General features: G+C 47.2%; 1 protein-coding gene across 5 annotated transcripts in view; it reads left to right on the top strand.

Annotated features, from left to right (window-relative positions):
* Positions 1–25763, top strand: part of Fndc1 (fibronectin type III domain containing 1) — a 90715-nt gene that overhangs the window by 32592 nt on the left and 32360 nt on the right. For 4 of the 5 annotated variants that reach the window (XM_045158268.1, XM_045158267.1, XM_045158265.1 and 1 more), the window contains 7 exons: positions 5110–5316; positions 9849–9947; positions 12176–12293; positions 16170–16357; positions 17526–17633; positions 21094–21279; positions 22954–25335. In XM_045158268.1, coding sequence (XP_045014203.1) covers positions 5110–5316; positions 9849–9947; positions 12176–12293; positions 16170–16357; positions 17526–17633; positions 21094–21279; positions 22954–25335 — 3288 coding nt within the window. The remainder of the gene's footprint in view (positions 1–5109; positions 5317–9848; positions 9948–12175; positions 12294–16169; positions 16358–17525; positions 17634–21093; positions 21280–22953; positions 25336–25763) is intronic. The other variant, XM_045158266.1, reaches the window with a different exon arrangement.

Below are 25763 nucleotides of genomic sequence, written 5' to 3'. Positions count from 1 at the left end.
TTAGCCAGCTTTATGTTACTATATCAAACCTGTGAGATAGTCAGTTCACAAGGAGAGAGGCTCACCGTGTGGAGATCTCTGTTCATGAGCAGTTGGGTCCTATTGCCTTGGACCTGTGGCAAGATAGCCCATTGTGAGGGGAGTGCATGGCAGAGAAACTTGCTCACCTCGTAGCTAGGAGAGAAGAGCAAAGGGATGAAAAATGGAAACATTAGGGACCCACAATTTGCTTTAATGGTGATCCTCCAGTGACCTAAAGGCCACCCACTAGGCCCCACCTCTCAAATTTCCACAGCCCCCTAATAGCACCAAGCTGGTAACAAAGCCTTCATCATGCAGACCTTTAATTATGTGATGATCTAAAGTCATCACACATGAACTAGTGTGCTTAATATTTGCTGGAAATGATACTGAATGCCTTACAAGAATTATATTTCAAAACCTCATATGCTATTATATATACAAATATATATGTAACAATATACGTATGTATACATACATTGGTTTTGTGAAACAAGGTCTTTCTTTATAGCTCAGATTGGCCTTGAACTCATGGTGATACCCTTCCTTCAGCCTCCCAAATGCTGGGATGACATACCCATCTCCTATATACTATTTTATAATGGAAGAAACTGAGGTTCAGGGAGAATTCCACAATTCACCAGAAGTAGTAGATTTAACGCAACTTCAGGATGAGAGTTTGGGGAAGTCCAGTTGAAACCTACTGATACTTAGTTACCATTCAGTCATAACTGGATGGGTCAGGGAGATGGCTCAGTAGATAAAGTGCTTGCTATGAAAAACACAGCAATGAGAGACAAGTTTGGATCTCCAGAAACCATGTAAAGTCAGACACGCAGCGTGAGTGTCTGTAATCCTAGAGTGCCCAGAGACAAGGGAGGCAGAGACGGGAACCCTGAAGCTTTCAGGCCAGCTGTGAATGTGAAGGGACCCTGCCTCAAAACATGGTGGAAAGTGAGAACCAACACTGGAGATTGTCTTCTGACATTCACACAGGCACACACACACACGCACGCTCTCTGTGTCACACACACACAACTAAAACAAACATGGGCTGGAAAGATGGCTCAGCGATTAAGATGCTGCCTGCAAAGCCTAGTGACCTGAGTTTGATTCCCCAGTACCCACGTAAAGCCAGATGCACAAAGTGGTACACGTGTCTGTAGTTCATTGGCAGTAGCTGGAGGACCTGGTGCCACCGTTTTTTTTTTTCTCTCTTTGTCTCCCTCTCTCTGCTTGCAAATAAATAAAGTATTTAAAAAATAAAAAAAAAATATCATAACTAGGCAAAGCTTGGATATTGGACTTTTTTTGGTGTTGAAAAGAACAGGGTTTGACTCCATGCCACTTGAGAAGTGTGCCGATTTGCAAAGCCAGCGATGCAAGTTGGGGGGGGGCACCTCGATGCTGCCTAGGTGTCTGGTCTGCAGCCAGGTGGTGACTGTTTCACACAGCTGCCCAGGCAGGTAGACAGTTTTCAGGGGTCTCGTGTGACCAAGCAGCTCTGAGAATGACCTACCTGGTTCTGATGCACTAAGAGCGACTGAGGGAACGTGTCCTGCCGAGTTTGAACTAAGTACCCTCAGCTGGTGGCCATGAGCCCAATTGCTCTTGGCAGTTGTGACTTCCTGCTTGAGAGATAAAAGCCCCGCAGAGATTTATTAGGAAATTTCAGGAGGCTTTGGCGAAGCAATCACACACAGCTTAGATTAGAGAATGCACTTAAATAATTTAATTGCAAAGGAATTCGAGCCACATGGAAGGTCTTCTTGTTGTGCACATCAGCTGAAGGAAGGAAGGGTCCCGGGATGATCTAGAAAAGATGCTTGATGGTCTGTTAAAGAAGGGAAAGTTTCAAAGCGTTGGAAGAGAGATGGCTGGGTTTAGAGGGGTGGCCTCTCATTTAACTTTGTGGGTTTTGCCCAGACAGTGAGCTTCATGTTGTCACGGCAACAGGCTTTGGCCAGGGGACCTTCTCTTCATGAGCTGTCAGCCGGGGAGACTGACATTCTTACACTCAATGCCAACTGGGCAGGGCAGTGGGTTCACACTCTACAGGGAGCCTTCCAAGCCCTGTTTCACATTCATGAGCAGAGGGGGGCTGGGAAGGGCTTGTGGGAAGGTGTGTGGAATGAGGGGGAGCTTCAATGGGAGAGCGGGGGACGACGGCACTCTTGGGGTCAGAATGTGGCTTCAGGGCCCTGATTGGTCAGTTCCTTTACTCTAGGGAGCTTCAGCTTTCTTGTGGAGGTAAGGGTGCCTTTCCTCCTTACCTTAGGGGTTCATGTGGACACTAGGGTGACCGAAGTGAGAGCCTGTTGCAAACTGTAACGCTCTTCTTTAACCGTTTCTTGACCCTTTTTCCTGTATGTATATAGTGAATTTTGATCACAATCCTCTCCCACTACCTTTTCTTGACTCCCCCATCCATTTCCCCCTGAACCTCTTCTTCTTCTTTTAAAATAGTGCCTCTTCTCTTTTGAGATCTTTCCCTCTGCCCCTTCCTCCATCGCTGATGGGGTGCCGATGGGTCCAAGTCCCGCGGGTGCTGTAGAGGGCACTGACATCACCCCGAGGTCACGCGGGTGCTGTAGAGGGCACTGACATCACCCCGAGGTCACGAACACAGCCGTTGTGTGGGGTGAATGCAATGGCCATTTCATATCTGGAAGACAGAAAAGAAGTCGTTCCTGGCCCTTGCATGCTTCCCACCCCCTTTTCCAAAATGTTCCCTGAGCCTCGGAGGGTGTGATGTAGATGTCTCATTTAGTACTGAGAACTCGGCAGTCACCAATTCTCAGCATTTTGATGAGTTCTGAGTCTACGCAGCAGTCAGCACCAGCTTCATTGACCCAAAATGAGAGCATCGCTAATGTATGGGCACAATCACAGATATTTAGAGGGCAATTTGATGGACATAACCTATGCATTCCGAACAACCGAAGTAGCTTCCCTCCTCGGGCCTTTATCCTTACCAGCCACAGGCTTTTGGCCAGGTTTTCAGTAGCAGGAGTGAATTTCCTACCATGGAGAGGGCTTTTGAATCCAATTAGAGAGCAGTTGGTTATTCCCATGCCAATCAGGCCACCATTGTACTAGTGGGCACATCTTGCCTAGCTGGCTGGTTGTGTGGCTCACAGGGTCTACTTCTGGGTAAGACTTGATAACTTTTCTCCCTTAGCAACCCGCATACACTTGCCAGCACTGTGACAGCTCAAAGTGCAGAATTCCTTCTCACAGGGGCCACATATCAAACGTAGGTTGGACCTGTTCCCCGCAGATGTTCTGTGGGCCTGGTCACAATCCTGGGGCGCTGGCATGACGGGGTTAGACACGGATTGGCAACAGCTAGTGGCAGGAGCTGCTCGGTCTGACGGGACAGCTGTTGTCCCTGTCATTGTATTGTGTGGCTGACATTTCGTGGGCCTGGCTTGCATCAGAGCAGAGTTCTGGGCTGGGCACCTCGGCCAACAAACTTGTGTCATTTGTGATTAAACCTCTTGTCCTCAGAACTTTACTCCTTCCTCTTTGTCATCTCATCACTTCAGAGAATCCTGAAGGTCTTTGTGCTTCTCACTGTCCCCTGCCCCCTCCCCAGCATTTTGATGAGGAGTGTCAGGGACTGCTGAGTCAGCACCCGCCTGTCCTGAGTAGAAACCTGCAACTGTCCTCAAGGCCCAAGGATGGTCCTGGGGATACTGGGTCCCCTCCAAGATGCTTGGCTGGAGAGGACCCAGGGATGGAGAAAAGTTCAGACAGAAAACATCATTCCTGTCTAACAGTGTTTCCCCTCCCCCCCCCTGCCCCGGACTCCCAGAGGACCCATGTGCATTTCATTTTTCTGGATTATTCTATTAGATTATAAAAGCTTAAATAATCACAGATTTGTATGTTGGGGAAAAGTTTGTTGGGACTTTTATGCTGTCCTTTAGGAATGGGGTGTCCAGTGACTGACAGGCAGCTCCAGCTAACCCACGAAGGGACGGTCCTTTGGTTAGACTCACGACATTGGAGCCAGACACGTGACACGTCAGAGCAGCCATCCACCATGACTATTCATGTATGCATTCTTGAAGTTCACACTCTCTTATGACAGTAGTTTTTATGTCTTAGTTATTGGAGCTGAGAACTTTCTAGTCTAATAACACTAATCGTAATTGGTTACTGTAAAGGAGGAGCATGAGGGACGTAGTGGCTCATACAATTACAGATGCTCATTTGCTTAGCATCCCCAGATGAGGGCTGGAAGGTTTCCCACTGCTAGAAACTGGCAACGTGTTAGTCACATGAGCCATGGACACTTGTCCCAAAGTGTATCACTCTTACTTCTTTAAACACTGAGCATGGCATCCGGAAGACACTGCCTTGAGAAAGTTGACAGAGCATTTCTTGAATTTAGTGAATTTATCAAGAAGATTTCTTGAGCCGGCTGTAGTGGCTCACACCAGTAGGAAATTGCCAAAGAGGCAGAGGCAGAGGCAGGAAGGTTAGGAGTTCGAGGGTAGCCTTGGCTACACATTTTAAAAAGTAACAAAGATTTCATAAAATTGGCTAATAGATCAAGAATAAAGCCACAGATGTGGAGGACAGTTATAGCAATGTGGTTTGTCAGGGACAGGACTTACACATGGAAGAAAAATAGAAGACGAGCTCTGGTTAATTCAGTTAGTGTTTAAGCTTACTAAGGCAAGGTGAGCCTGTCTTTTCAACATCACTGCCTTTGGGTGGGAGGAGCAGTTATAAATAGAACTGAGCAGTTCTCTGCTGTATTTTTACATCTACCTTCGCTCTTGCCAGAGAATATATAGTTTGGCTTAACGAGGGTAAAAGGAAATAGATGAAAAGGGACATTGTAAAGCCTCCAAGACCTGGCGCTGGCAGCCTTACCGCATTGGTATGTTTTTATTCTAAGTTCCTGAGCTATGGTGGTATGAAATGGGCAGTAGCGCACATATGATCTTCCTGTAATCGGTTACCAACGATGGGTGTCTGAAGCTCACTGTGTGCCTAAATTTTACCCACAAACACGCAGCATAAACCTCCACGTGGTGCGCCGTTTAATGGCTTCTGTATCATGTCCTTTTTAAGAAAAGGAAGTGCCCAACAAGCCCTTGCGCATGCGTGTCCGGCCCTCCGAGGACAGGCTGTCCGTGGCATGGAAGGCACCACGCCTGTCTGGAGCCAAGAGCCCTCGCCGATCCCGGGGCTTCCTTCTGGGCTACGGGGAAAGCGGCCGGAAGATGAATTATGTCCCGCTGAGCAGAGATGAGCGGACGCACGAAATCAAGAAGCTCGGTGAGTTTCGTGGTGTGTTTCAGCATGTGCATTACACATTTCATGATTTGGACATTCATTCAGGACAGGAGACATCCGAGCTGCCACGTCCCTTTACCCAGGTTGGCAGTCATTCAAGGTTATGCCCTGTGCTCACCGATTTTCTTCTCGCGGTGATAACATACCAGGCAAAAGCAACTTCAGGCAGGATGGCTCGACTGGGGCTCACAGTTTGAAGAGAGACCGTCCGTCACGGAGGGGGAGGCGTGGCAGCTGGTGGCTCCGTGGTGGCCCGGCCCAGTGTGCATCTGGGATGTTTTGCCTCCTCACGTCTTTGGCACATCAGGAAGCAGATTGTGAACAGGAAGTGGGTCTGGGCTATAAATTGTCAAGTCCTTCTCCCCAGGGACTCACTTCTGCCTGCAAGGTCCCACCTCTAAAATGTTCTGCCACCAGCTGGGGACCAAGGGTTCAAACACATGAGCCTCTGGGGGGGGGGGATCCCACATTTACACCACTACAGCTTTTTGTTCCAACCACCCCCCCACCCGGGCTTTCATCCTTTTAACCTTTGGGCAGTGGGAGGGTGTAGCTGGCCTCCAAGTTCTTTCCTGAGTCCACAGTGCAGATTCTTTGAGTGAAGCCATTTTCTACCTGCAAGATGTGTGTTGTGTGTATGTGTGTGTGTGTGTGTGTGTGTGTGTGTGTGTGTGTGTGTGTGTCCCATATTGGCTAGTTTCACCACCTTGTTCTTTTCAGCTTTCCCTTAGAATCCTGGGTCCCGTGGAGATCAATACAGGGACACCGAGGCGAAGCCTGTACACCACACCTTTGCTCCTTCCTATTCTGGGCAGAGGGCCCATTAGCTGTAGAACACTGGACCCAGGAGGCCTCATGTGTGTGCTCTGTTCTAGACTGGCTCCTGACCTTTCCTGGCCTTGTTTATGGGCAGGCTGGACAGGGACCCGGGCCATGTTCCCAGAGGATGCTTCTGAGCCCTCCAGCTGCTGGCTCGGTGCATTTGGTGGCAGGACCAGTGGTCTCATTCCTGCACCCTGACTTCTGCTTTTTTACCTCCCTGATGAGTTAGAAGGGCAGCTGAGCCACTTCACCTCTTCTCGTCCTGCGGGAAGCCAGGCTGTGGGGACACGGGGGCCTCAGCAGCAGATCTGCCCCTTGCAGGTGCTCAGGTTAGAAAGTGCACTTGCTGCAGGTCCGTCAGCTTTCTCTCTTGCAAGTAACAATTATTTTGGCCCCTTGTGGCTAACTCTTGCTTTCCTAATGGGTCAGTACTCAAGCAAGGGAAAGCTGAGGTTTATTGGGGTTTCTCAGAAGATTCCAGGAATGCCTGGGGGCCCCCTCACCCCATGCCTTCAAGGTGCTTGTCAGGCCTCTGCACACTTGAGGAGGAGGCTGGAGGTGGAGGCTTGCTGTTGCCTAGGGGTGGAGAGATGAGACATGGAGGCTTTCTGCCCTGCCGGAGTAGATAGGCTGGAGGTGGAGGCTCGCTGTTAGAATTACAAAAGCAACTGATTGGGGGAAAGTTGTTTATTTCAGCTTATGGTCTCAGGGGGAAGCTCCATGATGACAGGGAAAGGATGGCATGAAGAGAGGCTGCCTCTCATCACTGTAGCATGAGTGTGAGCCAGACACTGGCAAGGGGAAGCCGGCTATGACACCCATAAGCCTTCCCTCAACCACACACCCCCTCAGGCAAGGCTCCAGTTCCCAAAGTGCCACCAGATGGGGACCTGGCATTCAGAACACATGAGTGTTCGGGGGGTCATCTGACTCAAACCACTACACTTACCATCCCTCAAGGGTGTAGAGGTTGGAAGTGGGGGCTCCGAGGCTGGCCAGAGAGGGCTCAGCGTCTCTTAGGGGTGTGGAGCTGGAGGTGGGGAGACGGAAGGCAGCCTCGGGCCTGTTGGGATGGAAGGGATAGCATGGAGAAGACAGCTTAGTTCCACTGCTTGGCCCCACCTCAGTCATAAAAGTCATGAATGCTCTTCTTTCAGGTCAAGGAGAAGTTTGCAGATAGGGAGACGTGGGAAGGGGAGGTAGCGTGTGATTACAGCCTGGGGGTGTTTCATTGGCGGCAGCAGTGCGTGGTGATTTGGGCTGGGGGGGGGTGCCTGGCGTGGGGAGTGGATGTAGTGGACACGGAGGTGGACATGGGAAGAAGGCCCAGTGGCCTGGACTACTGATTTAATGTGAGATCGTGGTCCCCTTTGCTAAGGGTACGACGTGGCTCAGCAGTTCCACGGTCCCGGGCCCTGCTCATTGGGCCACACTGCGGGTGCTGCCCAGCCCGGCTCCGGTCTTCTAAAGACGCTGAGCGGACAGCGACGTTCTCCCTGAAACAGCCCAGAAGTGCCCGTGCTTGCAGCTGCCGCGTTCACACTTTGTCTTGGAATCGTGGTGCTCTTGGGGAGGGGGGCGGTTTGGAAGCACGAGATCACGGCATGGCATCCTGTGCCTCTACATGGTCCCCAGAGGACACACAGGCGTCTTTGAACCAAGCCAAGCCTCTGAATCATCTCTAAGCGTAGAGTTCAGCAAAGACAACAGCCACCTCTCTCCTCCTCCCCTTCCACATGAAATACTGAGGGAACCAAAGGAAATAAAAGGAGAAATCCAGGCTGGAGAGATGGCTTAGCAGTTAAGCACTTGCCTGTGAAGCCTAAGGACCTCAGTTCAAGGCTCGGTTCCCCAGGATCCACGTTAGCCATATGCACAAGGGGGCGCACGTGTCTGGAGTTCGTTTGCAGAGGCTGGAAGCCCTGGTGCGCCCATTCTGTCGCTCTCCCTCTATCTGTCTTTCTCTCTCTGTCGCTATAAAATAAATAAATTTAAAATAAAAAAAAAGGAGAAATCCAGGTTGGTGGGTCCTGCGAACAGTGACTCTGTGTAAACAATTCACTCACGACACACGACCTGAACTTCTTCTCTAGGGAGACGCAGAAGGGGTTGTCAAATGTTGTCCCCATCCGTCTCCCTGGAATTTCCTGATGAGTTCATAGCAGTTCATGTCACATGACCAAGTCCCTTCACTGTGAGGCTGTGAACACAAGTCACCACTGAGGTTTAGCTCAACATGATTGTAAAGACAAAAGGTCTGTTTCCCTCTGCCAGCCGCAAGCCTGCGAGACCCTGTTCTAGATTGCTCGAGGAGCAATCCTCCCATTGTTAGTTTCTGAGGTGTTGCCTGGTGATATCTGCCCTATAAACAGACCAGGTTCCTCATTGTCATTCTTTTTTTTAAAAAAATTTTTTTGTTGTTGTTCATTTTTTATTTATTTATTTGAGAGCGACAGACATAGGGAGAAAGACAGATAGAGGGAGAGAGAGAGAGAATGGGCGCGCCAGGGCTTCCAGCCACTGCAAACGAACTCCAGACACGTGCGCCCCCTTGTGCATCTGGCTAACGTGGGACCTGGGGAACCGAGCCTCGAACCGGGGTCCTTAGGCTTCACAGGCAAGCGCTTAACCGCTACGCCATCTCTCCAGCCCCTCATTGTCATTCTTAAATTGATTTAAGCTGCAGCAGGAAGTCCCATTGGTAGAGACTGGAGTCAGGCAGTAGCAATTTGGGATTCAGGGAAGATTATGAGATTGGGTTCAGGTATGACCTTGGGCTGATACTTAAAACCCAAAGCTCGTAATTTGTATGGTCTTGTGTTCTTTCATATATATATATATATATATATATATATATATATATATATATATATATTTTTTTTTTTTTTTTTGGTTTTTCGAGGTAGGGTCTGGAATTCACTATGTAGTCTCAGGGTGGCTTTGAACTCACAACAATCCTACCTCTGCCTCTCGAGTGCTGGGATTAAAGGCATGCGCACCACGCCTAGCAAGTTCTTGTTTTATTCAAACTTGTTTGAGAAAGAAAGAGAACGAGTGGGCACGCCAGGGCATCCAGCCACTGGAAATAAATTCTAGATGCATGTGACACCTTGTGCATCCAGCTTGTGTGGGTTCTGGGGAATGGAACCTGAGTTCTTTGGCTTTTCAGGCAAGTGCCTTAACCACTAAGCAATTTCTCCAGCCTGGTCTTATGTTCTTATGGACACAAACCTGTATCCCATTTTCTTTCTTTTTTAAAAAATATTTATTTATTTATTTATTTGAGAGAGAGATACAGAAATAGGCAGAGAGAGAAAGAGAGAGAGAGAAAGAGAATGGGCCTGCTAGGGCCTCTAGCCACTGCAAACAAATTCCAGATGCATGCGGCCTCTTGTGCATCTGGCTTACGTGGGTACTGGGGAATCGAACCCAGGTCCTTTGGCTTTGTAGGCAAGCGCCTTAACTACTAAGCCATCTCTCCAACCCCTGTATCCCATTCTCGAACATAGTACTGTTCCTTTTGAGTTCAGTTTCTGTAGGCCTGTGCTGGTCTGTAGTTGTCCAAATAAGCTTGAATGCCCATGGAAGAGAAGCCGTAGAGGGGCGGGCAGGGAAGGGACTGCAGGCCTCTGGGACGAGCGTGCACCCGAGAAAGGTGGCCACAGTCTCATGCTGTGCTCTTTGGTCCTCAGCCTCCGAGTCAGTGTACGTGGTCTCCCTGCAATCTATGAACTCCCAAGGGCGGAGTCAGCCCGTCTACAGGGCTGCCCTCACGAAACGCAAGATTTCAGGTATGTTTCTGAGGTTGCACTTGGTGAAACCAAGGTCCAGAGTGGATGCCATGTTTCCCCATGACGCAGTCTGTGTCAGATTCCACAAATGCCATGGAGGATGAAGGAAACCAGAGGGCAGAGTCAGTCACACGTCTGGTGCAAACATGTCCCTTTCCTAGGCAGGGTCTGGCGTGGCCTTGTGACGAAATCTGTCTCACTGAGTGGTTTCTGTGTGCAGTAAGAGGAGGAGGATCAGTCTCTGGAAAGGCACAGTCTGGACCATGTGGAGCTGTCCCTGGTGAGGCGCCACACAAAGGGGAGAGAGGAGAGTAAGTGTGGAGTTATACACACACGTCACCCATCACTTCAGCAAACTTGACATTGAATGACACTGAGAGGAATAGGAACATGCTAATTATGTTGCGTGAGTAACCTGATCATTGTGCGTGTGCTTGAGGATCCCTTTTCTCATGTTCATGCAGACTCTCTCTCATTTTTTTTTTTTAACAGTAGTCATATTAACTAATTGCACACAATTTTTCTGAGTCATGTGCCTCAGTTTAAGGCAGCCCCAGTGTTCATGAATTCACAACGTAAGATGAAATCCATTCCACTTTACACGTTATGTAGAGAAGCTCCACATATATGTTTTTCACTTTTTTATTATTCGATGATTGATGCCATAGAAAATTACCTTTTTAACGGTCTACTTCCAACTTCCCTTACTTAGGTAAAATTGCTATCTTGTTTTTCAGTTAGAACTCTACTAGGAACATATTGCATACTGGTTGTATTCCCTTGGGGTTATGCTCTTACGTTTCCTCTCCTCCGTCCCCATTCCCCTGAGGGTCCTCCACAGTGGGGTTGTTGCCACTGTGGGGTCATGAGCGCACTAGCCAGGCTCTGTGGAGGACAGTGTCTCAGAGTGCACTGTCCCACCCTGTGGCTCTTTCACTCTTTCCTCTTCCACTATGTTCCCTGAGCCCTGGAGGGCATGTTATAAGTTAGTATTGAGCTTGAAGATGGTCCCCCAAAAGAAACAATGAGATTAAACCAAACAAAATCCAGAATCTTAGCAAAGTTGAAGAACCCTTGTGAGCCTTAATTTGTTTGAGTGAAGTCAGACTGTGAGCTGTGTGACTATATTTTTTGATGACAAAGATAAATGTTTTGTAAGTATTTATTTATTTAAGAGAAAGAGAGAGAGAGAGAGAGGGAGGGAGGGAGGGAGGGAGGGAGAGAATGGGCATGCCAGGGCCTCTAGCTGCTGCAAACAAACTCCAAATGCACCCACCACCTTGTGTATGTGGCTTATGTGGGTCCTGGGGAATTGAACCTGGGTCTTTGGCTTTGCAGGCAAGCACTTTAACTACTAAGCCATATTCCCATCCCAACAAAGATAAATCTTTCTTGGAAACTGGCAAATTTAGCTCTATTTTATATCTGCATATAAAACCGAACCCGCCTTGCAGCCACATATGCCAAACTGTGAGGAATTTGAACCTTATGGGAAACATGTTCAAACCAGATTCTTTCTGTCACGATCACCAAAGAGATACAAATTAAGATCTTCTTCCCCCAAATTTACACATCTCATAAAAATTTTATTGTGTCTCAGAAATTCACAGCACATAGTGGGAAAACACTGAGTCCCTTGTGGAACCTTCTACAGGGCACAGCCTTCCCATTGCAGGGTTCTCCTCGTTGACTGGGTCAGGCAGCTTCAAAGGGAATTCCTCACTTCTTAGACTGTGTCTTTTTTTTTTTTTTTCTTGTCTTTTGAGGTAGGGTCTCACACTAGCCCAGCTGACCTGGAATTCATTATGTAGTCTCAGGGTGGCCTCGAACTCATGGCGATCCTCCTACCTCTGCCTCCTGAGTGCTGTGATTAAAGGTGTACTCCACAACATCTGTGTCTTTAATCCCAGCGCTTGGGAGGCAGAGGTAGGAGGACCTCCATGAGTTCAAGGCCACTGTGAGACTACATAGTGAATTCCAGGTCAGACAGAGATGGAGTGAGATCTACCTCAAAAGACCAAAAAAAAAAAAAAAGAAGAGTGAAGATTTGTTTCATCTACACCGACCAATCAAATAACTGCTTAGATGTCTATTCCCTTCATTTTGTGTTCATTATGCATGAGCAGCTCAAGGATGTACAAGGTGAGTCATAGATGCGGAAGGGCAGAGCAAACCAAGGCTGAGCCCGTCGTAAGAGGTGTCCTGCCATGCACCCACTGTCATTTCAGAAGAGGACGAACTGGATGTACCCAAAGACATTAGTGTCCGGGTGATGTCATCCCAATCCATGCTCGTGGCCTGGGTGGATCCCCTTGTGGAAAAACAGAAGAGAGTTGTCGCATCAAGGTACGTGAGCTCATTTCTTATCTTCATGTCTGACTACTATGTCTTCTCTAACCCTGCAGTGCCACGTGGATGTCATGACTTTGTTTCCTTACTTCTGTGAGGGCTGCTCCCTTTTGCTGTGGAGTAGTACAATATTCCATAAGGATCTTGTTCCCACAAATCAGATACTGCCTGGACGTGGTGGCTCATGCCTATAATCCCACCACCCAGGAGGCTGAAGTAGGAGGATTGCTATGAGTTCAAGTCAAGCCCAGGTTACAGAGTGAGTTCCAAGTCAGCCTGGGCTAGAGTGAAACCCTGCCTCAACAAACTAACTACCTGGGCTGAAGAGATTGCTCGGCAGTTCAGTTAAGGCACTTGCCTCCAAAGTCTAAGTACCCAGCTTTGATTCCACAGGACCCACGTAAAGCCAGAAGCACAAGGTGGTGCATGTGTCTGGAGTTCATTTGCAATGGCTAGAGGCCCTGGCTTGCCCATTCTGCCTTTCTCTTTCATAAATAAATAACTAAAATATATATATTTAAAAAAACAATCCTACTAGGACCTTGTGTGCAACACACACAGTAGGACCTCACATCTCGCTTGGTCAGCTTTATCTTATGTGTAGAATTTTTATTTATTTATTTATTTATTTATTTATTTATTTATTTTCTCAATTTTATTAACATTTTCCATGATTATAAAAAGTATCCTATGGTAATACCTCCCTCCCCCCGACTTTCCCCTTTGAAATTCCATTCTCCACCATATCCTCTCCCATCTCAATCAGTCTCTCTTTTATTTTGATGTCATGATCTTTTCCTCCTCTTAGTGTCAGGCACTGTGAGGTCATGGAGATCCAGGCCATTTTGTGTCTTGAGGGAGCACGCTGTAAGGAGTCCTACCCTTCCTTTAGCTCTTACATTCTTTCTGCCACCTCTTCCGCATTAGACCCTGAGCCTTGGAAGGTGTGATCAAGATGTTACTCAGCACTCCAGTCACTTCTTTGCAGCACTATGATACCTTCTGAGTCATTCCAAAGTCACTGCCATCTGAAAAGAGAAGATTCTCTACCCAAAGTGAGAGTAGCATTAGTATAAGAGTATAAATATTAAGAGAAGTGCTTACTGGGCAGTTTGATAAGCATAGTATATACACTTACCCAGACATCAGCAGATGTTACATCCCTGGGACTCATGACTACCCCTGTTTTAAGTTTTCAGTATCAGGGATGTGTTCCCCGCCCCCATGGAGCGGGCCTCCAGTCCAATAGGAGGGCAGTTGGTTTCCACCATGACAGACCTGCCACTGTTGCACCTGTTGGCTCATTTGGCCTGGCTGGCCAATTATAAGGCTTGCAGTGTCCACTGTTGGTGGTATCTTCACTGGTGGTATCTCTTTCTCCATTGAAATACATGTAGAATGGTTTCTTCCAGCTTTCTGTCAGCTGATCTACATGGAGGAGGTTATCAGCTCAGTTCCAGCAGGATTTCTCAGTGGCCTTGCAGCCCATGTATGTGGAGTCTTCAGCAATAGGGTCTTACCATCTATCCCTGGTGGGAAACCAAGGGCCTCGGCAATGGCCTATAATGTTTTGGGGGCATCAGGGACCACCCTGGCCAGCAACTCACTGGAGGTATCCCATCCCTTGCACTGAAAATTTTCTAACAACGATCTATGGCTCCTGAGTGTTCCATTGTCAGAAATGTATAGAATTTTTGGATTCCATTCTCCCTTTGCCCCAATTATATTTGATGTCATCTCATTGATGTTTCATTTCTGTACAATGTCCACCCTGGAAGGAATCTTACTGCAGACTCCCAGCAGGATGGATTTTATGTCTAATTCCTCACACACGTGGTAACTCAGGAGACATTTATTGACCTCTGACCCGTGTCGTGTTGTCATGGGTAACAAAAGGCATCTGATTTTCCCCTAGACCATGAGGTTAGGTCAGTCTGACTTTCATATTCATTGACAGTAGTAATAGAAGGAAAACCAGTTGTTGCGATAGAATAATATTGATGTTAAAAAAAGCCAATGGTTGGACTGACGAGATAGTTTAGTGGTTAAGGCACTTGCCTGCAAAGCCAAAGGGTCTAGGTTCAATTCCCCAGGACCCACGTAAGGCAGATGCACAAGTTGGCGCATACATCCGGAGTTTGTTTGCAGTAGTTGAAGGCCCTGGCATGCCCATATTCTCCCTCCCTTCCTCCACCCCCTCTTTCTACCTCTTTCTCTTTCTATTAAATAAATAAATAAGCCAATGGTGCATATAGACACTGAAGTTTGATGTGTTCAGTAACTAAGTAGTTCATATAACCAAGAAAAAAAAATCAGATATCTAGTGGTCTAATAAAATGTTTATATTTTAATTAGTATTTAAATTTTAACACAAAAATTTTTAAATTTGATCCTCTCTGCAACCAGAAAAAGGGAATATACTTTGAAATGAGTGGGATATCATGCTCAGATTATAAACATGCATATGTGTGAACTCTTATTCATATTAGCTGCAGAATGTCCTGGGTTGTCTGCTAGTAAAAAGACATCTGTTTCTTTTGAAAGACCCCCGAAGAGTCATGGTCTTTTCCGGCCATATGGTCCTTCCAGTACAAAGTATGCCTGGTTACCACTGGGCTTTGATTTCCAACTTTGCACTGAGAACCAAGAAGAGCTCAAATTTTCTCAACAGAACTGCTTCGTTAATTGGGGCGCTGTCTCTTTAACTGAGGTCTTCTGACTTATTAAATATAATGAGCAGACTTTTTTTTTTTAATGCTACAAATGCTCTCTGCTATGAAGAGGCCACAAAGAAAACGTCTATTAGTAAAAAAGGTATCCATAAGCAGGGTTCACCACTCAGAATGCTGAGGACACCTACCCGGGCTCTTTGAGCATTGCTGTGTTTGGTATTTCTCTCCCTGAATATTACCCTCTGTCCTGCCATATTCATTACACATTTGATAGTAATAAGTCTACTCGAGACCACAGGTTCCCTTTTCCTCTGAGACAATTGAAATGTCAGATTTATCATGAAATGAATCTCTCATTTTTTGGGGCTGTCTTTTTTTTCTAAAAATCCAGGAGACCTGGGGCCAGTTTTGGTCTTTTCTATTATCCCTTTCCATGCTTTCTGCACAATCTCATCCCTGAGAAGGTAGTGACCCCCTAAATTATTACCCACTTTCTCCCTTCCTTCCTTTTTTTTTTTTTTCGAAGTAGGGTCTCACTAGCTCAGGCTGACCTGGAAATCACTCTGTAGTCTCAAGGTGGCTTTGAACTCAGGGCAATCCTCCTACCTTTGCCTCCCGAGTGCTGGGATTAAAGGCGTGCACCACCACGCCCGGCTTCTCCCTTCCTTTTGTCACCTTTCTTGGTCCTTTGAGCAGTAAGAATGTTTTGGTCTTAGAAGGCAGTATACTCTGTATTTCCCAAGCTATTTTATACAACTTTCCCTGGAACTTAAGCAAATTCTCTGATCCAGTAACATAGACTAGATCTTTCTCCTCTTTAACTTTTTTCTTGTTTGTTTATTTTATTTTATTTGAGAGCGACAGACAGAGAGAGTAAGAGACAGAGAGAGAGAGACAGAGAGGGAGAGAATGGGCATGCCAGGGCCTCCAGCTGCTACAAAGGAACTCCAGACACATGCACCCCCTTGTGCATCTGGCTAACGTGGGTCCTGGGGAATTGAACCTTGAACTGGGGTCCTTAGGCTTCACAGGCAAGCACTTAACCACTAAGCCATCTCTCCAGCCATCTTTCTCCTCTTTGATTACCCTGCATGCCTCCAAAAGCTATCATTTGTGGGGAAGGATGAACAGCAAGGGTCTGGGGTTTGGCTGCAGAGACTCTGGTCAATAGGATGCGTTGTCATGTTGCATGTTCTTGTAGACAGTACACCGTGCGCTATCGTGAGAAGGGGGAGTCGGCCAGGTGGGATTATAAGCAAGTTGCTAACAGGCGTGCGTTGGTGGACAACCTGATCCCAGACACCGTGTATGAATTTGCAGTCCGCATCTCACAGGGTGAAAGAGACGGCAAGTGGAGCACGTCTGTCTTCCAAAGAACGCCGGAATCTGGTCTGTGTTTAAAGTGGCCTTGGAGTTTCAACTGGGGGCTTATTCCTAAAATAAGATTTTAAGAAAATTTAAGAAGTCACAGTGACAGAGGCTAGCATGGAAATTTTTTTAAGTCACATAGCCCTACATTTTGGTAGTGTTTCTATGCATAATGCAAAGCAGGATTAAATTCAGGGCTTGATTTAAGAAAAGTATTTCAACAAGGGGGCTGGAGAGATGGTTTTGTGGATAAAGTGCTGGCTGTGCAAACATGAGGACCCCAGTTTGGGTCCCTAGTACCTGTGTAAAATGCTGGGCATTGTGGGGTGTCGTGTGTGTGTGTGTGTGTGTGTGTGTGTGTGTGTGTATACATGCACATGCGCATCTGTAACCCTAATCTAGGGGAGGCAGAGGCAAGCAATCCCTAGCTGCTCACTGGCTGACTAATTTAACTCAGGCAGTGAGCTCTAGATTAAACAAGAGACCTTATCTCAAATAAGAAAAGTGGAGAGAAATTCAGGAAGACACCTGACACCTACTTCTGGCCTCCACATGCATGTCCAACCACACTCATAAAAACATGCATACACACATGTGCATACACATGCAGAAACTTAAATAAGAAAAACTGCAGAAACGTTATGAAACAGTTTCCTTTGGGTCAATGTTTTGTCTTCTGATGGCCTTTTCCACCACAGCGTTGTTCTGACATGCAAATGTATTAAGTCTCAGCAGGTCGCCTACATAAATCACCACTGCATCCATGAGTGTCCCTGGGTGACCCGTGGCTCTTGTAGATGCCAATGTTCTGTCTTGAGGCTGTGGTTGTATTTGAGTCTGGGGAGAATTCCTCTTCAGTCAAGGCTAGGATTCAACAGCACAGTCGAAACTGTGTCTTTGGAAGATGTTGGGCTAAAAGGAAGTTGCTCCTGGACTGGGCTATTCTCCATTTATTACAATGCTTAGCCATGAAATTCTGAACTTCTAACCCATCTAGATGCATCTAAACTCCCCATATGAGTTAGAAGTGGCACAAATCTCTCTACTTTGCGAAGAGCAAGTGTAGAATATTCTCTCGTGTGTCTTCCCAAACACAGCAGCGCTTCCATGAACGTGAGCATAGAGCGACCCAGGAGGGCCTTGTCAAATATCCCATTCTTTTTTTTTTTTTTTTTTTGTCACCTTGTAGCTCCCACCACAGCACCTGAGAACTTGAACGTCTGGCCAGTGAGTGGCAAACCCACGGTTGTCACTGCCTCCTGGGACCCACTACCAGAAACTGAGGGGAAAGTGAAAGGTAAGCCTGTCCTCCTTCCACTCCGAGTGGCCTTGACTCTGATAAACACAGCTCTCTTCACAACATGGCTGACCAACAGAGAGCTAGGGGCCAAGGTCTACAGTAGAGGTGGGCAGGGACAAGAACATGTCCCTCAGAGGGTGCACTGTCTGAGAGCCAGGCGGCCACCAAGATGACTGTGCACCGTCCTGTAGGCAGGGTCTTTGAGGGAGCCACCCAGGACACGTTTGTAATTGCATGGTGTGTGACATTACCACCTTTTCCTGTCCTAAGATATCTTTGTGTCCACATTACAATCTTTTCATTGTGCCAATGAGATAGTGAAAGGAGTCCCATAGGACCATAAGTATCTTTAATGAGACCATACATACTTTTAGTAGGAATCATTTCTAGGAAATAGAATTGGTCTCTAAATTTCATTATGTATCTGTTTATTTAGGTCAAGAAAAAGGGTAACATATTAAAAGAGAAAAAAAAAATTCTGGACCCTTAGAAGGATAAAAATAGAATAAGATATTCAAAACCAGTTAAATTAAAAATAGTCTCTTAGGACTACTAAATAAACATGTGAATGTTCTCATTTCAATGGAAAACACTAAAAAATGCTTCAGAAGTCTGGAGGCATTTTAAAGAGTCATATTGTTTCTTTTTTTCTTTGCTTTGGCTATACAGATGTACCCTAAGGGTAGGAAAGAATGGCATGTTTATTCAAAGAAAGGAATATTTTTGTTACTAGGTTTTGCAAGACAAATCAACCAAAAGTCTGATACATCAAAACGCCATGAAAACCCTGGAAGATAATTACTAGTCTCCTTTGAGAATTTCTTAAAATATTGAATGGTGTTTTTTTTTTTGTTTTTTTTTTGTTTTGCATTCAGTCATACATAGGTTAACTGGCTGACATGTGGGGTGTCTTGTCATAGGACAATAGAAGTCAAGGAAGATGGGTGTGGAAAGCTCTTTCTATACTTAGTGAATAGTCATGTTCCATTCTTTTTGAAAGACTAGACTTTTTTAAAAAAATAATTTAATTTATTTTATGAGAGAGAGAATTAGCAGGCCAGGGTCTCTGGCCACTGCAGTTGAACTCCCGATGGGATTACCACTTTGTGTGCATGTGTCACCTTATGCGTCTGGTTTACGTGGGTTCTGGGGAGTCAAACCTGGGTCCTCAGGCTTCACTCTCAAGCCCTCTCTCTAGCCCCAGACTGCATTACTGTTTTTGTTTGTCTCCCCTTCACTGGAATAAGTCAGAAACAAAGGGGAGTATATGTTTAGTTATATATTTAGTTGTATGTTTAGGTATATGACTTGTTAAATCACTGTTTTAATGACAAGGTGAACATTGGTTCCTTGTGGATTAAGTGTCGTAGTGCTGAAAAGGTCTCTGAAGCTGGAATAAAAACATTTTCTTTTTTTTTCTTGGCAACCATATTTTTAATTTCAACAGAGACAATTACTGTTCCTCTAGTGAACTTATTACCTGACTACTGACGCATTTTTTCCTCTTCCACATTTTAGCTTATGCTTATATTTCTTTGCTGATAAAAGCTATTTCTCACCGACTAACAATTGCCAGAAATACTGATAGTTATGGACATTTTTATATGTGAAAGAACTTGTGAATCTTTTTCATAGAGGTGTAGTAGTGGGATTGAAAGTCATAAGTAATTGAACATTTTTTGCAGCTAACAAGTATAAAACACGATAAGACAGTATAGATGTTGACCTTATTATGTAGCTTCCAGATGAATTTTATCCATTAAATTATTAACTAAAAGGTTTTATACATGTAAATGACTGTCTTGCTCATTTTCAACACGAAAATGATGCAAAGACATCTTTCATTGAAAGTCTTTTATTTAATGTGTTTTTTAAAGATTGGAACTTAGGGAAAAAGGAAGATCCCCATGCTTCTGGTAATTGCTTGATTTTTCTGTGATTTAACTTATTTTTCAGAAGTCATTTGGTTTTCAAATGCTGAGTTCATTAAGGGGAAAACAGGCAATGAGTGTTTTTTTTTTTTTTAGTTGAAGGTTGAAATTATTCTGTAAAGTGTGTCTTTGCATATTATATTTCCATGCAATCACAGAGATAATGCAGGTCCTTAGATGGGCTTTCATGTTCAAGGGCATTATATACCAATAGGCAGAGCCAATTTGATATGAAAACATATCACACTACACAAATCTACCAGCAACTTTTCTGCATAGATTTATAAATACTGTGGAATAACTTTATCAGCAGATATTGAATAGGACCTTGTATAATCTTTACAAGAGTGAAGTTATATTCCAAATATGAGAATTTTCTGGTTAAAGGTACTGAAAAAAGAACCCTCTCAGCTTGGTAAACTGAAACAAAGATGCCAACACTTATTCAGACAATTCCTTGGCAGTTGTCTTTTTTTTTTTTTTTTTTTTGCCCCCCGCTCTGTGGTTTCTTTGTTTTCTTGACAACTTCCATAACTATAGACAATAAACCATGATAATAACCTCCCCTCACTTCCCCTTTGCAACTCCACTCTCCATCATATCCCCTCCCCCTCTCAATCATACTTTCTTTTATTTTGATGTCATCATCTTTTCCTCCTATTATGAGGGTCTTGAGTAGGTAGTGCCAGGCACTGCGAGGTCATGGATATCCAGGCAGTGTTGTGTCTGGAGGAGCACACTGCAAAGAGTCCTACCCTTCCTTTGGCTCTTACATTCTTCCTGCCACCTCTTCCACATTGGACCCTGAGCCTTGGAAAGTGTGATAGAGTTGTTTCAGTGCTGAGCATTCCCCTGTCACTTCTTAGCATGGGAGTGCCTTCGGAGTCATCCCAAGGTCACTGCCATCTGAAAAGAGAAACTTCTGTACCCAGTAGTGAGAGTAGCATTAATATATGGGTACAAATGTAAAGAGAAGTGCTTACCGGCCAGTCCTTGGTTTCTTATATAGAGCATATTCCAAAGCCATCATACCAAGTTAGTAAGTAAAAGAAAAAAAAAACAGTGCAGGGGGTGGGGAAATAGCTCAGCAGCTAAAGGCACTTGCTTACAAAGTCTGTGGTCTGGGTTCAAGTCTCTGATACCCACCTAAAGCCAGACCAGAAACATCTGGCATTGGTTTTCGGTGAGCAGCCAAGAGGTCCTGGCACGCACACACACACACACACACACACACACACACACACACACGTATAAATAAATGGGTTTTAAAGTCCAGTGTAAATATATCGGTAAAACTGTATAAAATTGAGCCCCCTGGGTTTCACATGCTTACTGTGTCTCAAATGGCCAGAGCGAGTGCGCGCTCACCGTCCGCAGTGTCCTGCTCCAGCTGTTGACCCGGCGCGCATTGTGAGCGTGTGAGCCTCGGCGATGCGCGGTCTCACTCATCCTGCCCACGTGGCCTGTCTGTGCAGTGCAGGACTGTTCCCATTTCCTCCTTCCAACCATCTGCCAACTCATTTCAGAATACATTCTTTCATACGCCCCGGCTCTCAAACCATTTGGAGCAAAGTCGCTTACCTTCCCCGGACGCACCACATCTGCCCTGGTGGACGGTCTGCAGCCTGGGGAACGCTATCTGTTCAAAATCCGGGCGGCAAACAGGAGAGGCCCCGGGCCACACTCCAAAGCCTTCATTGTCGCTATACCAAGTAAGCATCGTGTGTCCGTGGCTTTTCCCTCTGTCTTCTACCTCTCTGCATTCCCGCTATTTGCTTTGTGTTCCTTTGAGTCATGCTTTTGGGTTGAAAATTGCTCAGTTGATTTCTAAAATAGCTTTATGGCCCTTTTAGAAATCAATCTCCTATATATTAATTATATGATTGATGTTATGTCACTGTTCAATTTGGGGCTTATGTTGAGAAGTCAAGAACAGTTTTGCAAGTTTCACGTGACGTTCTTAGTTGGTAGCCCGCTTTGACACCAAACGTTTACAGTGTTCAGTTCACATTCCATTATTTCAGAGTGCCGATTTACTCAGGGGATACCTGTGTTAATTGTCCGGCTTAGCTGACTAGTATTAAAAGTAACAAGTTCACAGAGACCCAGAAGTGAGGGTGGGCTGTCTCTGGGCCAGGCTTCCTTTTCTGCTTCTCCACATTCACGGCAGATGTGAGCAGCTCTCTCCCTGTCGTGTGCTCTGTGGGCCACAGAACGGCAATAGTGAAGCTTCATGCTGGAAGAGGCCACGAGAAAGATGAAGTTTGCTCCCTGCCCCTCCCCCAACTGCTGTATACATTCCTTTCCCAGCGCTACCTCAATGTTCCTCTATCACTGGGCCACTTGGTCTGTTCTCCAGACAGAGCGAAAGACATGGTACTCTAATTTAGCATTTTTGCCCACTCAGGAGTCTTTATTTTTTAAACCTTATTTTGGAATTGCAAATAAACCGATTATGAGACAAATTTTAAGAAGGAAAGCAGAAAAGGAGGTGCTTCATGAGCCTTCCTAATATGCCACTTTCTTCCTCACCCCAGTCACTCACAAGCTCTGTGCATGTATTCCCGTATATCTTAAGTGCGAATCAACTCAGTATTTTATATCTGTACACATCTCTTTCCTATTAAGAACAGCTAGAATGCAGTTGTGACAGACTGACACTTATTTCAAGAAAATGCTACATAATATTTTGCACTTATAAAACTGGTGAAATCTGGCAATTAAGGGATTCGTTCCAGGACCCCAAGGGCACCATCATCTGATGATGCTCGAGGCCCTTATGTGAGACAGAAGTTTTCTCACAGAATCTGTGTACATTTCCCCATATACTTCAAATCATCTCTAGCTTACCTACCCAACTGGATGTAGCAGGTAAGCTATGTGAATAACTGCTGTATAGTTTTTAGGGGGAAATGACAAGGGAAAAGGAGTTTATACCTGCTTGGTACAGATACGATGGCTTGTTTTCCTAATTTTCCAGCCAAGATTAGCTGAATCGGCAGTGGAGGACACAGAGCCCATGAACATGGAGGGTGGACTGAACTTCAAAGTCCTCATCTCATAATTCCTCCACATGACAAGTTATAACATCACCTGCTTTAGTGTGTAGACATTCAGATTCACACATGTTTTCGAGGACTATATCTGTTAATGAAAGCAGAGCAGAGCATGCTAAACTTGGGAATATACAATATAGAGTATTAAGGAATTAGAAGTGATCACAGGTGATTCTTGGTGTTTAGAATGCATTTCTAGAGTATTAAGGAGTTAGAAGTGATCACAGGTGATTCCTGGTGTTTATAATACCTACACACTACATTGTAACTGCTTTGTGTCACTTTGCCATTGACTTTCTTTTGACTTCCATTCTTTAAAATCTGTTCCAGCCAGTGACAGCGAGCCCAGGGTCCACACTGAAGAAAACTGGAAACCCAGGAACCTCGGGCCTGCCTCACCTGCTCCCAAAGCCCCGGCGTCCTCAGATCACACTGCCCCGGGCAGAAATGTCAAGGATGCTCTACTTGACTTGAAAAACAAAATACTGGCCAATGGTGGGGTGCTCAGGAAACCCCAACCCCGCCCCAAGACGGGAGAATTGGCTCTTCAGTCCACAGAAGTCACTGGTGAGGAGGAGGAAGTAGATTCCCTGGAGGGCCCACGTGCGTCTCCCTCAGAAACTCAAGACCAGAGGCTAGCGCTGAGGCCACCAAGTAGACCTGGCCACTGGGTCCCAGCTCCCGGAAGGCCTCCATCGAGGGCCGGGTCATCAGTGCTGACCCGAAAGGAAGGTGTGGACAGGCATGGCCCCTCACAGGCTTCCCACCCTCGCCATAGGGTCTCTCCCTCTGGGGAGGCCTCTTCTGCCCACCATCAGCCCAGCTCCATCGACAATGACTCTGTGGACTCCGATGAGGACGTACAAACAGACATCCCACATCCTAAGGCAACCTCCTCCTCCCAGCCACTCCCTCCCAGGAACGCGGCCCAGCGCCGGCCAGACCTGTCCCCCAGCCGACTGGCATTCCCGGGTATCTCCCGTGACAGGAGCCCCGTGCAGCTGGGGGCAAAACCAGCCTCACCCACGCGCCGGCGGCCCCATGCCTCCCCCTCGGGAGAGGAGGACCCCATCGCCCCAGCCCCACCCTCGAGACTTTCTCCATCACACACGGGGTCCTCTCGGTCCCAAGCACCCCCCAGGCCCCCGCTCTCTAGGGGCTGGAAGGATGCCCAGGCCTCCAGCTCCCGCACTGCCGCATCACCGTCCAGGACAGAAGCCTCTGAGGAAGGGGACGCTTCTGATGGCGGGGTCGGCGGTGACAGACGTGCCGAAGAGCCTGAGCGGCAAGCAGAGGTCACGGTCCCCACCCAGAGGGCCAGGCCTGCCCCTGGACACTTGGGTTTGCTCCGGAATAAACCCTTCGCTGCCAATGCCAGGACTCCACACAGGTCCCCCAGTGGCCGGGGACTAGCGACACAGCCCTCTGGGTCCTTGGCCCGCCCTCAGCCAGACTCTCACCCTCAGCTTGGCTCAGACGTCCATGGAGACGGGGACGATGAGGAGCCACTTGCGGCCACTGTGGTCAATAAGCACGTGTCTTCCTCCTCCAGGCTCCCCGGGGGCTGGGATCCCCGAAGAGGTCCCCAGAGAGGGACCAGCCTGTACCGGAAAGAGCCCATCCCGGAGAATCCTGAATCTGCGGAGACAGATGAGCGTCCGGAGAGCAAATCTTCCAGCCTGCCTCCCAAGGCCCAGGATATCCAACAGAGCACTGACATGGCCATGGGCCGCCGGGGGTCCCCTGCACGTCCTCCACCAGTGAGGTTGCAACCCTACCCCGGCTCCAGTGTCCCCAGAAGAATGGCCCCCGGCCGGGCCCCAGAAAAGCAGCATGAGGTCTCCATGCCCCAGGGCAAGGATGCCGAGCGGTCGCTCTCCCAGCCCAAGCTGGCCCTTGCCCCCACGTCCCAGGGCAGCGTCCACTCCTTTTCAGATCCACACACGGCGAGCTCGCGTGGGGTGCTCCGCTCGGCGCCCCGGGGCCAGGACGGGAATTCCCAGGACAGCTACGATGACAATAGCACAGAAGTTGAGGACCCTGATGGCCAGACCCCTGCCCACGCTGACCGCACCAAGGATGCCACCCCGGCTCTTTTCAAGCACCGTCACGTGGGGTCTCCGGTAGAAAACAGCGAAGACAGATCCCCGAGGCCTAGCCGGCCCAGTAGTGCCCATCCCCGCCTACGTGTCCCTGGCAAGACAGGGGTCCAGGCCAGCCCTGGGAAGAAGACCCCACCTTCCAAGCACCCCCAGCCACCCAAATCTCAACAGTCAGTCTCTGCTGAGGAAGAGGAGGAGGAGGAAGATGAGGGCTTTTTGAAAGGGAAGGAGGACCTTCTGTCTGCCTCTGCCTCCAAGTGGTCCTCTACCTCCAGGGGTAGCAAATACGGTGACAGGGGCGTTGACAAGGACAAGGCGGCCATTGCGATAGCCCCCCGAGGGAGTCCGGTGCAGGAAGAGCGCGACACCCCTGGAAAGCGACCTCATGCCCCACCTCCAGGCGGCCCCCCAATGGCTTCACGACCCCCTACTCCTCGCCCTCCTGGCAGCTCTGATCCCATCGCTGGCACCCACTCCTGGCCAAGGCACACCACCCGGGCCCCTCCCAGCTACTCCTCCACCACACCCATGCTGTCTTTGCGCCAGCGAATGCAGCGCAGGTTCCGGACCCCTGTCTCACGCCAGCCTGTGAGGCCCTCTCACACGCAAGGTAACCCGTGTAACCACCTAACCTTTACATTCTTTTCTAAGGGTGTCTTTATATAGTTTATTTATTTATTTGCAAGAGAGAAAGAGGGAGGGAGGGAGAAAGAGAGAGAGAAAATGGGTATGCCAGGGCCCCTAGCAACTGCAAACAAATTCCAGATGCATGTGCCACCTTGTTCATCTGGCTTTACATGGGTACTGGGGAATCAAACCTGGGTCCTTGCGCTTTACAAGCAAACACCTTAAGTGCCAGACCATCTTTCCAACCCCTATATTCCTTTTTTTAAAATGGTTTAGTGGTGTTCATTACAGTTCCTGGAAGTGTTTGATTTTTCGCTTTTGTTTTGTTTAACAGAGATTAGCACTAAGTCCAAGCACGATGTCAAAAGCTTCTCACAGGCATTGTAATTCCATCCATGTGGACCTTGTTTT

The sequence above is a fragment of the Jaculus jaculus genome, chromosome 9, assembly GCF_020740685.1.
Source record: "Jaculus jaculus isolate mJacJac1 chromosome 9, mJacJac1.mat.Y.cur, whole genome shotgun sequence".
Lineage (NCBI taxonomy): Eukaryota > Metazoa > Chordata > Mammalia > Rodentia > Dipodidae > Jaculus > Jaculus jaculus.
This window is presented reverse-complemented; position numbering and strand designations above follow the sequence as displayed.